This window comes from Rana temporaria, chromosome 8, assembly GCF_905171775.1.
Source record: "Rana temporaria chromosome 8, aRanTem1.1, whole genome shotgun sequence".
Classification (NCBI taxonomy): domain Eukaryota; kingdom Metazoa; phylum Chordata; class Amphibia; order Anura; family Ranidae; genus Rana; species Rana temporaria.
This window is the reverse complement of record NC_053496.1, coordinates 29,115,927-29,129,440: the sequence shown is the minus strand read 5'-3', so window position 1 is coordinate 29,129,440 and position 13,514 is coordinate 29,115,927. Positions and strand designations below refer to the sequence as shown.

Sequence of the window (13,514 nt, the reverse complement as noted above, 5' to 3'; positions counted from 1 at the left end):
CCAGGCAGGCCCACCACCTGCTCTGGCTCGAAACACCGGGCCACTGCCCATTCCTCCTCAGTCAGCCGGATGGGGCATGGTCCCCCTCCTCCAGTGCCCCTCCTATGCGCAGTGAGCTTGGCCACCTTATTGCGGACCACGCTCCTCAGATCATTGATCTTTTTCTTAATGCCAGCGGGGGTCCTCGTCTCCCCTCCCCCCGCCGCATTTATGTGATCTGTAATTTTGGCATAGATCCTCTTCCTTTGGGCCGGGGAGGTGTTCCGGCTATCAGGCCCATGTAAATATCTTCCATATTGGATGATATACCTGGCTAGGATTTGCTTTTCAACATGCGAAAAATTCAGCTTCCTGCGTTTGGGGGCCATCAGAAACACCACACAGCAACAAGAAAACAAACAGGACAAACACACAAAAATACACACAAAACAAACACACAAAAATACACACACAAGCAGACAGCTACTACAAAGTCAAAAACAAACACACAAAAACCAAACACAAAATCCAAGCAGAAAAAAAAAAAAAAACACTTAGCAGAAACAATCAAACAAAAAATACACTTATCAGAAACAAACAACAACTACTATCTACTACTCCTCCAACACTTCTCTATCACACACAACTTACCAACAAACACTGACAAACTAAGAGCAGAAGCAAATTGCTCATGGAAGGGAACTGTCAGGAATGCTGGTAGATAAGACTGTGTGACCGCACAGAGGAACCAAACAAGGTGAGTAGTGAAATAAAAGGTGTTTATTTACAAATGTGTGAACCACCAGTGCACAATAAAACGACAAACAGTATGTACAAATAAAGGGGAATACCGTATTCATAAACGAGCCAAGCCGAGGTCATACACATGGGAGGTCAGTAGATGGGTGAGGATGGGAACACAGCGGATCAGGGAGCGGATGGATGGACAGGCTGCGGGGCAGGAATCCAAGAGGGAACAGGAACCAATGTAAACAGGCAAAGGGAAGAACGGGTCCAGGATAAGCTCAGGATGGGGAACAGAAACAGAGTCCAGAAAGCAGGGTCAGATAACAGGCTCAGGTCCAGGAGGTATGACGATACCAGGGCGAGGAGTGATTACACACGCCGGGTATTTATAGAGGCGTGCTGATTGCATTCAGGTCACACCTGAACGCAGGAAGGGCTGTATGCTCCATACTGCCAAGAACGCCCCGCTGGTGGACACCAGTACTGCAGCCCGAGGATAACATAGCACCACCAGGGAAGAACTCCCCCGACAGTCCAAGACTGTCGGGAGACACCTGGTGGTGGGCCACAGTACTGCACGCCAAATACCAGGCAGTAACACCAGCAGGGGTAACCTTCCCTGACAGGAACACAGGGAAATACTTTTGCAAGTGAAGTGTGTTTGACTGGGGCTATTTAAGCACAGGGCGATCCTCAAACTAAGTACACTTGGCCTTTTACCTATCTCACTGATTGCGCCCAGCAAAGTTCTGCACATGCGCAGTGATCAGCAGATTCGTGCGCGCATGCGCAGTACGGCCGGACCTTCATTTGCATGGGGTCACGGCTCATTACAATGAAGCACGCCCACTTCCTTCCCACTTGCCATAACCCCGCCTTACGCCTCGGAATTTAGGTTACGGCTGGCGCAATTTTGTGCGCAAATGCGCTGTGGATACGGCACTTACGACACCAACTTAGGGCGCCGTAACTTAAATGACATACGTTTACAGACACTTAATTTGCGCTGCTGGCTGTGGATTTGGCCCTAGGTTTGCCTGGTTCAATCCACAGGGATGCTTACAGCCCACAGCTCTGTGTCCATGCTGCTTACAGAAGGCTCTGGCGTGCTGGGCGTTAGAAACCAGCCTCTTGGCACCTGCACACAGGTGTCCCGCGTTTGCGCAAGGGCACTAGCAACCACGGACCTCCCCCTAGCCATGTCTCACTTTAGACAGCTAGAGCGCACTCCCGGCGCATGCATGCACGCACACTCGCCGCTGTCGTGGTGGCGCCCAGGAGACAAGGAAAAGGGGGAGAGATTACTGGGGGCATCATTGTGGATCCCTGTATGCGTTATTGTGGCAGAGCCTGCAGCGGTAGGAGGTGAGTGGTGTTTAAATTTGACCGACTTTACTGAGCTTGTATCCTGGATGGCTTATGTAAGAAACACCAGGTTTGCACTTACTCCCTCCAGTGGTGAAAACCAGGAAAGACATCCTACTCACAGAAGATAATATCAAAATAAAAATATAATTTTCTTACCTTATCCACGCCGCAGGAAAGCTACTAAATGTAGTTCCAGCTTTCACCCTTCACAGCGGGCAAGATGTCCCGCAGAGAGACATTGGCCCGGATTCAGAAAGAATTGCGCTCTATTTGCGGAGGCGCAGGGCAACGATTTTGCCCTGCGCCCCCGCAAATATTTTGCGCTGCCCTCGATTCACGGAGCAGTAGCTCCGTAAATTGCGAGGGCGCGCCGACAAAATTGCCCGGCGTAAGCGCGCGCAATGTAAATGATCCCGCCGGGGGCGGGAATCATTTAAATTAGGCAAACTTTGTTTCTTCTTTACATGAGGCCCGGATACCAACCATCTTAGGCCTTTGATATCAGCCCAAGGAATGGATCAGGTTATATCCCCTAGGTCTCCGCAGCCAGACCATCAAAAGAGCATTTTTCTTCTTAGCACATGTTGAACGTGACCAACCACCTTAAACACTGGCGAAAAAACTGAGGCACTCTCCATTTGGGAGGGGTTATATAGGGGTGGGGCTCAATTTTAATTGGGTTTGTCAGTGTCCAATCACCTATGGTGACTACATAACCCATTAAGTAATTAAGGCTCTGTGTCCCGTGATTTATGATCAAGAAAAATGTTTTTCTGCCCTCAGAATCTATGCTTTAGTATTAAGCCTTCCTCTAGTCTCCAATATAATTGTAAAATTCTCAATTTTAAAATCTCTTGCTTCTTAAAGTGACTGTAAAGCTTTACAATTTTTTCATTAAAATAAAAAACATGTTATACTTTTCTGCTCTGCGTAATGGTTTTGCACAGAGCAGCCCTGATCCTCCTCTTCTCAGGCCCCCGTCGGTGCTCCTGGATCCTCCCCTTGCCTGCTATGGGACACTTGTGCATGCTCGATCCGAAGCCTTACTGTCTTTGTCGATTGTGTAAAAAAACGTCTGCACTTGGTTACCATTAACCGCTTGCTGACCGCCTCACAAGTTTTTACGTCGACAGAATGGCACGGCTGTGCAATGCAAAGTAATCAGTGCATTTTTATAGCACTGATCGCTGTATAAATGAATAAGGTCCCAAAATAGCGTCAAAAGTGTCCGATGTGTCCGCTCCGTGAACATGCCCGCGGAACCCGCAGCCTCGATGCCCGTCGGTGTCCACGATAGGGCCACAGAGCTGAAGAACGGGGGGATGTCAGTGTAAACACAACTAGGTAGATTCAGTAAGAGTTAGCCCGGCTTATCAGTAGAATCTACGCCGACTTATGTTTAAGCGTATGCTCAAACAGAGATACGCTTAAACATATCTAAGCTACGACGGCTTGCGCCGTCCTATCTTAGATTGCAATATTTTGGATGGCCGCTAGGTGGCGCTTCCATTGCGGTCCGCGTAGAATATGTAAATGAGTAGATACGCCGATTCACGAACGTACGCCCGGCCGACGCAGTACTTTTACGCCGTTTACATAAGAGATAGGCCGCGTAAAGTTAGAGCTAGGCCCTAGTGGAATAGTAATGTCAAGTATGGCCGTCATTCCCGCGTCGAAATTCGATTTTTTACGTCGTTTGCGTAAGTCATCCGTGAATCGGGATTTACGTCGTTTACGTCCACGTCAAAATCAATAGGCCCGTGCGGCGTACTTAGCCGCAATGCACACTGCGAAATGTAGGCGCCCGGCGCATGCGCAGTTCGCAAAAAACGTAAAAAACTTAAGGTCAAGCCTCATTAGCATACAACACGCCCCCCTCAAACACATTTGAATTAGGCGCCCTTACGCCCGCCGATTTAGGCTACGCCGCCGTAACTTAGCAGGTAAGTACATTGTGAATCATGTACTTGCCTAGCTAACTTACGGCGGCGTAGCTTAAATGCCTTAAGCTACGCCGCCGCAAAGTTAGGCATAGGTACCTGAATCTACCTAAACATCTCCCCATTCTTCCTAGTGACATGGCACTGATCATCTGTTCCCTGTCATCAGGAACAGGGATCAGTGATGTGTCACGGCAAGTCACACCCCCTAACAGTTAGAATCACTCCCTAGGTCACACTTAACCCCTTCCGCGCCCCCTACAGGTTAACCCCTTCACTGCCAGTGTCATTTTTACAGTAATCAGTGCATTTGCATTTTTATATCGCTGTAAAAATGACAATGGTCCCAAAATGGTGTCAAAAGTGTCCGATGGTGTGTTAAAACTTTTTTTTGAATTGATACATGTCCCCTGGGGCAGGACCCGGGTCCCCAAACACTTTTTATGACAATAACTTGCATATTAACCCTAAAAATTAGCACTTTTGATTTCTCCCACAGACTTTCAAAGGGTGTTTCGCGGCTTTCAAATTTGCCGCGAACACCCCAAATTGTTCGCTATTCGGCGATCAGACGAACACCCGATGTTCGAGTCAAACTCATATTCGGCTCGAACATTGGGCTCATCCCTACTCACGAGTCAGATCCCAAGTCGTGGCAGTGTGAACTGAATCTTAGGGTGCAGATGCTCAGGATTAAAGCAGAACTCCATTACTTCACTTGTCGCAGCACAGGAAAAGGGCCTTTAAAATGGTTGTAAAGGTAAAAACATTCCATGTTATTCCTCCCCCCAAATAACTAAACCTGATCTCAATCCAGTGCTGTGATCTCTCTCTTTCTTTTATGCCGCATCTGTGGGAGGAGCTACATCACAGGGAATGCCGGGATAAACTTCCTGTAATGTTGGATTCAAATCACATCAATATAGATGAGGATCCAACTTCCATTAAAGTCTATGGGCACAAGTCAGATAGAAGTCGCCTTGAAGTAGTACAGGAACCTTTTCTAAAGTCGGAGTGACTTCAGTAGTACTAATTAACCACTTAAGACCCGGACCAAAATGCAGCTAAAGGACCTTGCCCCTTTTTGCAAATTGGGAACTGCGTCGCTTTAACTGACAATTTCAATTTCAATTACGGGCACTGATATGGCAGCACTGATGGGCACCGATGGGCACTGATTGGCGGCGCTGGTATGCGGCACTGATGGGCACTCATAGGCGGCACTGATGGGCACTCATAAGCGGCACTGATGGGCACTCATAGGCAGCACTGATGGGAACTCATGGGCGGCACTGATGGGCACTCATGGGCGGCACTGATGGGCACTCATAGGCGGCACTGGGCACTCATAGGTGGCACAGATGGGCACTCATGGGCGGCACTTATGGGTGGCACTGATGGGTACTTATGGGTGGCACAGATGGGCACTGATAGGTGGGCACTGGGCATGGATGGGCAATGTGGGGTGGCACTGATGGACACTGTGGGGTGGCACTGATGGACACTGTGGTGGCACTGATGGACACTGTGGGTGGCACTGATGTATCCATGTTGCCAGTCAGTGCCCATTTGTGGGCATTGATTGGCATCTTTTTTTTGTTACTGCCTCTTTTTTTTTTTTGCCCCTTTTTTGCCCTTCCCTGGTGGTCCAGTGTGGACTTCCCTGGTGGTCCAGTGTGGTGATCCGAGGGGGGGCTGCGCTGATAAACAATCAGCGCGAACCCCCCCGTCAGGAGAGCCGCCGATCGGCTCTCCTATACTCGCGTCTGTCAGACGCGAGTGAGAAAGAGCCGATCAACGGCTCTTCCTGTGTACATCGTGATCAGCTGTGGTTGGACACGGCTGATCACGTGGTAAAGAGCCTCCGCCGGAGGCTCTTTACCGAGATCGGAGATGCAGGGTGTCACACTGACACCCCGCATCACCGATCGCCGCGCTGCGCGCCCCCACGGGAGCGCGCGGCATGAAATCCTGCAGGACATCCATAGACGTCCAGTCAGGATTTCAGAACCACTTCCCGGACGTAAATCCCCTATGGACCGGGCGGGAAGTGGTTAAGTGGTTAAGACAGCTCTCACTGACAGAAATGGTATTTCACATGTCACACGACTTGGAGTCTCACGAGTCGGATCCCAAGTCTCGGTAGTGTGAACCAACCCAATAGCACAACACAAGTAATAATATCTTAGTAGAACCAGTGACAGTGATGTTATAATCATATTGACCACTAGAGGGCACCACATGCACATTCTTTATTAGGACGCACTCTATAATAAGACTCAGGCGGCACCTATGCAGATAAAATCTATTTATAAAAGTGTAATTAAGTAACATCTTGGATTTCCATCCTCATTTCCATGTAATTACAGAGAAAGGACATCACTGAAACAGTCTGATGTCTCTTGAAAGCAAAGTAACACTTACTACACACTGTAATTCCAATGAACACCTGCCTAATAATGAGTAAACAGCACATTGCTATTTCACAAGAAAAACTGGGGCATTTGTCTGCTGCCGAGAAAAATGTAAGCGTTGTCTATTGCAGCCTGTTAGAGACTTGCTTTTATTCTCTAATCCACGCTAATCACCAATTCACACCTAGGAATGCGACTACATGATACAAGAGATGGTCAGAGACTGTGGGCATGATACAAGAGATGGTCAGAGACTGCAGACATGATACAAGAGATGGTCAGAGACTGCGAGCATGATACTAAAGATGTTAAGAGAATGTAGACATGATACAAAAGATGGTCAGAGACTGGGGACATGATACAAGAGATGGTCAGAGACTGGGGACATGATAAAAGAGATGGTCAGAGACTGTGGGCATGATACAAGAGATGTTCAGAGACTGTGGACATGATACAAGAGATGGTCAGAGACTGTGGGCATGATACAAGAGATGTTCAGAGACTGTGGACATGATACAAGAGATGGTCAGACTGTGGACATGATACAAGAGATGTTCAGAGACTGTGGACATGATACAAGAGATGGTCAGAGACTGCAGACATGATACAAGAGATGATCAGAGACTGCAGACATGATACAAGAGATGGTCAGAGACTACGGGCATGATACAAGAGATGGACAGAGACTGCAGGCATGATAAAAGAGATGGTCAGAGACTGCGGACATGATACAAGAGATGGTCAGAGACTGCGGACGTGATACAAGAGATGGTCAGAGAATGCGGACATGATACAAGAGATGGTCAGAGACTGAGGACTTGATACAAGAGATGGTCAAAGACTGCAGACATGATACAAGAGATGGTCAGAGACTACGGGCATGATACAAGAGATGGTCAGAGACTGAGGACTTGATACAAGAGATGGTAAGAGACTGCAGACATGATACAAGAGATAGTCAGAGACTGTGGACATGATACAAGAGATGGTCAGAGACATGATAGAGATGGTCAGAGACATGATACAAGAGATGGTCAGAGACTGCAGACATGATACAAGAGATGGTCAGAGACTGTGGACATGATACAAGAGATGGGCAGACACAACGGACATGATACAACAGATGGTCAGAGACTGCAGACATGATACAAGTGATGGTCAGAGACTGCAGACATGATACAAGAGATGGTCAGATACTGAGGACTTGATACAAGAGATGGTCAGAGACTGTAGACATGATACAAGAGATGGTCAGGATTGGGGACTGCATAGCTCCCAACTGTCCCTGATTTCGAGGGACTGTCCCTGATTTGGAACAAATTCCCTCTGTCCCTCTTTTCCTCCTGATTTGTCCATCATTCTGGTCTGATCTATTCAGTTGTATACAAAATACACTATTTATCTTTCAAAAAATGTTCCACAGTGCTAAACCTTTCATCCAGTTTGTAAATTGCTGCATTTTGAAGTGTTAAAAGCCAGGAATAATAGTGGTAAAAAAAGCACTTGGGGTTTAAGTAATATTTTTTTTGTGTGTGTAATTCTCCTTTAAGGGGGTGTGTCCTATGCCTACATAGTTTTCCCAATAGGTGTCCCTCGTTCCCATCTCAATAAGTTGGGAGGTATGAGACTGTCTCGGGGGGCAGGAGACATATAACATGATACTGCTAGAAATCACTACTATAACAGGACAATAGGAAAACACATATTGGTGTCTGCAGGGGACCCGAGGGCCCAGACAGGTGGCAACCCTACCCACTGCCCACATGACAGAGGCTTAAATCCTGCCAGAAATGTAGTGAGCTGGTAACTGCCTGTGCTCTCTGCCTACGCTGCCCTCTTACCAGATACATTGGCCCAGATTCAAGTATCAATTGCGCCTGTGTAACCATAGGTTACACAGCGCAATTGCTTACTTGCTCCGGCGTTACGAATGCTCCTGATTCAGGAACATCGTAACGCCGACTGCAGCCTAAAATCTGCGTGGCATAAGGCTCTTATGCCACGCATATCTAGGCTGCATTCTTGCGATGACCGCTAGGGGGCGTTCCCATTGTGGTCAGCGTATAGTATGCAAATTGCATACTAACACCAATTCACAATGTTGCGCGAGCCCTGCGTACGCAATTTATGTCGTTTCCGTACGGCGTGTTTAGCGTAAGGCTGCCCCTTCTAATAGCAGGGGCAGCCAATGCTAAAGTATACCCGTCGTTCCCGCGTCGCGACGTTCGAATTTTACGTAATTTGCGTAAGTGATTCGTGAATGGCGCTGGACGCCATTCACGTTCACTTTGAAGCAAATGACGTCCTTGCGACGTCATTTGCCGCAATGCACGTCGGGAAAGTTTCCCGACGGAGCATGCGCTCTACGATCGGCGCGGGAGCGCGCCTAATTTAAATGATTCCCGCCCCCTACGGGATCATTTACATTAGGCGCCCTTACGCAGGGCAAGTTTACACAGCACACACGCAATTTACGGAGCTACTGTTCCGTGAATCGCGGGTAGCGCAGTAAATTTGCGGGGGCGCAGGGCAAAAACGCTGCTCCGGGCCACTGTTCTTAGTTAGTCTGAGGACTACAGAACCGCACCTTTCTTTGATATAGTTAGAGAATGTCTCTTTAGTCCTGATACAGGACAATAAGTGAATGTTGTTGCCCCTAGGACAAGAAGTGTATTACTGGCAGGATCACAGTGTGAACTAAAAAAAAAAAACTGAAAAAAGAAAACTAATGCAGCCGTCACATCTAAGGAATTGCAATATTTGACATTTTTCTTTTTTTTTCTTTAACAGCCTTGCTGATCACAATCCTTCCTCAAAGTGTCAAAGGCCGGTGCTGACAGGGGCTGAACATGGCAAACATTTGCTCTAGATAAGAGATCAGAACAATCTACAAATAAGGCTGACATCATGTAATAGTGGAAACACTGTGACACCTTCCAAACAATGTGTACTGTACATGTTCACGGGAAAGCTTATTTACAGGAAGCATTGACCTTTGCACCAGATCGGAAGTGATCGGCCAGTATGGAGACCAGAAAAGCAGTAGGCATGGTGGAATAAGCTGGGAGGATCCAGTTTACCATGAACTTGAACTTTGCTCACTTAGGACAGTGTAACAGGTTTGCTGACGTCACGTCCTCCATGCTTCCCTCCTTGTTGGGTGCTATGACTAAGCACTAGTTTCAGTGCGAAACGCGTCAGCGGTCAGGTTTTATTTTTATTTTGCTGTGACTTGTAGTGCTGTCCTTCTTTTAATGAAAGGCTACAACTTGTTCAGAGTGCGGCTGTCCAGAGACAATTTTTGTTCCTGCTTTGCTAAGTGCATTGCCTGCACCTGAGTTGTCTGCAACGGAGGATATTCATCTGGGTTCCCACCTGGCGCGGCTATTCCCTTTCCCCAGGTTTCCCTCCTTGTTGGGTGCCCAGTGCCATCTTAAGAGCATTATGGGCCCCCGGGCAATACAGTGCACTGGGGCCCTGTCTACACAATCACGCACTAGAATAAAAATGCAAATTATCAATAAGGCGATATTTATTGGTACTTTCAACAAAATCAGTGTTTAAACATTAAACACAACGTTTGAACAATATAACATGAGCTTGAAAAGCAAGAAATTGAAAAACAAGACATTACTGATTAAAATTGGACAGTACAAAAACACTAATCATTTATTAAATTTGCGACACTTTTTTGTACAGAATTCCTTTATAACTGGCTTGAAGTCAATGGTTTTTAGGATGTCATTTTCAATGCACATTAGTGAAAGCCAGTTCAAACGATGCTGCCCCATTGTGCTGCGAAGCTCATTTTTTATCAGTTTCAATCTTGAGAACGAACGCTCTCCTGCACAGTTGGTCACCATCATGCACATGAACACTCTGAGTGCAATTTCCACATTCGGAAAAACAGATTTCAAGTTGTCTGAAATTATTTTTCTGTACAATGCAGGAAGAGTCTCACAATTTTGATCAAGAATCATGTAGTGCTTGAGATGCTCACATTCATTTAGTAGGTCACCATAATCAAGATCTTTGTGATAAACATTAGCCAGGTATTCACACCTTTTTTTTAGGTCATCAGAACGAATTGTTTTTAATTCACAGAAGAATGAAAACATATTTCCAATCGATGAATAAGCTTCTGCACGTTTTGTCAGTGCAGGAATTAGAGAGTCCAGAACAGGAAGGAATGTTTCCACCTTAAACTTTTCACTTTTACTGAGAAGTACCTCTTCTTCTGATCCGTCATATCTAGTGAGGCGTACACTTCGCTTTCCTTCCCGTTTTTCCTTATATTCTGAATCTGGACACCTACTCCTGGCTTTCAATTCATATGCACTAAATCTGTCTCTAGTATCCTGAAGATAAGTTTTTAGAGACTCAAGAAGGTTCATGGCAACAAGTATATTCATATCCTCTGATTGCAGGACCTTGCTTGTTTTGTTGACTCTTTCAAGAACGTCATTCCAAAGAATTGTGAGGAAGATCGTTTCCAGGTTTTCCATTTTGTCACTCAATCCTTTTGCCTCTCGCCTTGTATTTACTTCCTGTTCAGTGTCAGCTGATACAGAATCTAGTGCATTTTTAATTTTCTCAAAACCCTCATGTAAAGCATGAACAGCATCAAAATGTGCCGACCATCTTGTGTCAGACAGACGCTTGACCACAATGTTTTTCCCAAGAGATGTTGCAAGAATATTCCATCGATGTGTGGAAGCAGAGAAGAATGAATAAAGACGCTGAACAAAGTCGAAGAATTTTACACACTGTAGACAACACTCTGCTGCTTTTACTCCCACCAGGTTCAAGCTGTGTCCAGCACAGGGGACATACATGGCAAACTCATTCAACTGAAGAATCCGTGCTTGCAATCCAGTATAGCGTCCAGACATATTTGAGGCATTGTCATATGACTGACCACGGCAGTTGGATAGTGGAATTTTGTTCTCCTTAAGGAATCCCACAACAGTGTCGGCAAGATTCTTTGCTCCATGAGAAAAGATGGGGATGAACTTAAGAAAACGTTCCACGGGTTCACATCCTCGAATGTACCGGACAGTAAATGTCAGTTGATCGGTGTGTGAGATGTCTGGAGTGGAATCTACACTTATTGAATAATATTTTGATTCTTTTATTTCTTCAAGAATAGCAGAAAGAACATGTTGTCCCATTATTTCAATGAATTCCTCACAAATGTTTGCTGATAAATATGATGGGTTCCCCTTTCCTGGATTCCCATACAATTTGAGATGTTCTTCCAAAAAAGGGTCAAATTCACTTAACAGCTCAAGAATACCCAAATAGTTTCCATTTTTAGCAGACCCAATTATTTGGTTTTCTCCACGAAATGGCAAACCTCTGGAGGCAAGAAAGCGAATTACAGAAACCACTCGTGTCAACACTTTATGCCAATACTCCTGCTCTGAGCGAAGTTGTTGAAGTAATAGTGTATCAACATTTCCAGTTTCTTTATGGCGAATAAAATATGCCGTCATGCACTTGCGATGTTCTTCTCCATTTTCATGTTCACCAATAACATTGCTGTGTTTCCAGTCATTATATCCTGATGTAGCAAAGGGAGATTCTGTCTTGGAAAATAGGCGACATGCAAAGCAGTACAAACGACCTTGGGATGGCGAATAGAGTAGCCATTCACGCTTTACACACTCGCCATTCCGCAATTCACGTTTAAACAGATTCTTTGACAAATACCTTGTCTGTGTATTTTCTCTTCCAGTTCCCTTATACACTCTGCCTGAGTTTAAAAGGTTGCAGTCATGATTCTGGCATGCTGTCGGCCCACTACGAATCCAGTAATCCACTGTACTAGTATTGCTAATATCCCATAGCCCCGGATCTGTGTCTTGGGTTGCAAACTCCCTTACTGATACAGATGTGGGCATTTCCTCTTGTGGATTTTCCCCAGCAGTAGGATCAGGTAATGATACCATTGGTATTTCTGCTGGAATTGGAGTGCATGTAGATGTGGATGCTACATCTGGAGGAGCAGAACTACTGGCTGACGTTGCACCTGGATTGAGCCAAGATGTTAGTTTTGGAAGTTTGCACATTTTCTCTTTCTCCTCTGCAGCCTTTTTCCTCTTCTGTGCTCCACTCAAAACATTACGTTTCATTTCTGCACTAAAGGTTATTTTCACCAACACGTAATAAACTTTATTTTTCCTCACCTTTTTTACACTTCCTCGAACGAGTGGCAACTCTAAGATTGCTATATAAGGGGGACACATAAGATATTACAGTCAAAACTTGAGGGGCACTAATAACTTAAAGTGGATGTAAACCCAAACATTTTTTTTTTTTGTGATGTCACAATGTAGAGTACCCAGGCAGTACACACGCCACTCCAACATTAATACCCACCAGCACCAGCAGTACCCACACCAGCATTACCCACCAGCACCAGAGTGTGTACATTTATATATATATCTATATTTATTTCGTTTTTTTAGTTGTATGATTAAAGTGGATGTAAACCCCCAAAAAAATAAGATGTCACGATGTAGAGTATAATATTTCCTATAATCTGTGCCCAGTCTTGCCACACAGAGTTAATCCAGCGCTGAGCAATGCTCTTTTATTGTTCAGTGAAAATGAACAGACTTCCAGATAAAACCCTGTCTAAATAAAAAGTATGTTCTTCTCTCCTTGCTTTGAGTGACAGGTTATTTACATATCTAGCTTGGACATGTTTATCATATGTTATGTTAAGTTTATCATAATATGAGGTGATCCCCAGGTCATTGTATATTACCATGATGTGTTATGTGGGGGAGGGGTGTATTTCTCACTTTTTATACTGTGGATCACCTCATATTATGATAAACATAACATAGGAGATAGGAGCTATTACCCTCGCAATGCGCCGCTGATTGCAGCGGCGCATGCGCAGGGGGGGATCTTCGGCTGAAGGGCCGGCCCCGCCGACCCATGCCGGAATGAAATCTCCCGCGCGCAGTGACGTCATCGCCGCTCCAGCCAATCACAGCGCTGGAGCGGCGATACCCAGAAGACATGCTCGGCGTGGACCAGGTAAGTTCCCTACCTC

At 45.8% G+C, this 13,514-nt stretch overlaps 1 protein-coding gene across 1 annotated transcript; it reads right to left on the bottom strand.

Annotated features, from left to right (window-relative positions):
* Positions 1-10,099: 10,099 nt before the first annotated feature.
* Positions 10,100-13,031, bottom strand: LOC120946768 (zinc finger MYM-type protein 1-like). Its single transcript, XM_040361456.1, has one exon. It carries the CDS (start codon positions 12,694-12,696, stop codon positions 10,114-10,116), a length of 2,583 nt encoding a protein of 860 aa, XP_040217390.1. The 5' UTR covers positions 12,697-13,031; the 3' UTR covers positions 10,100-10,113.
* Between the last annotated feature and the right edge of the window lie 483 nt (positions 13,032-13,514).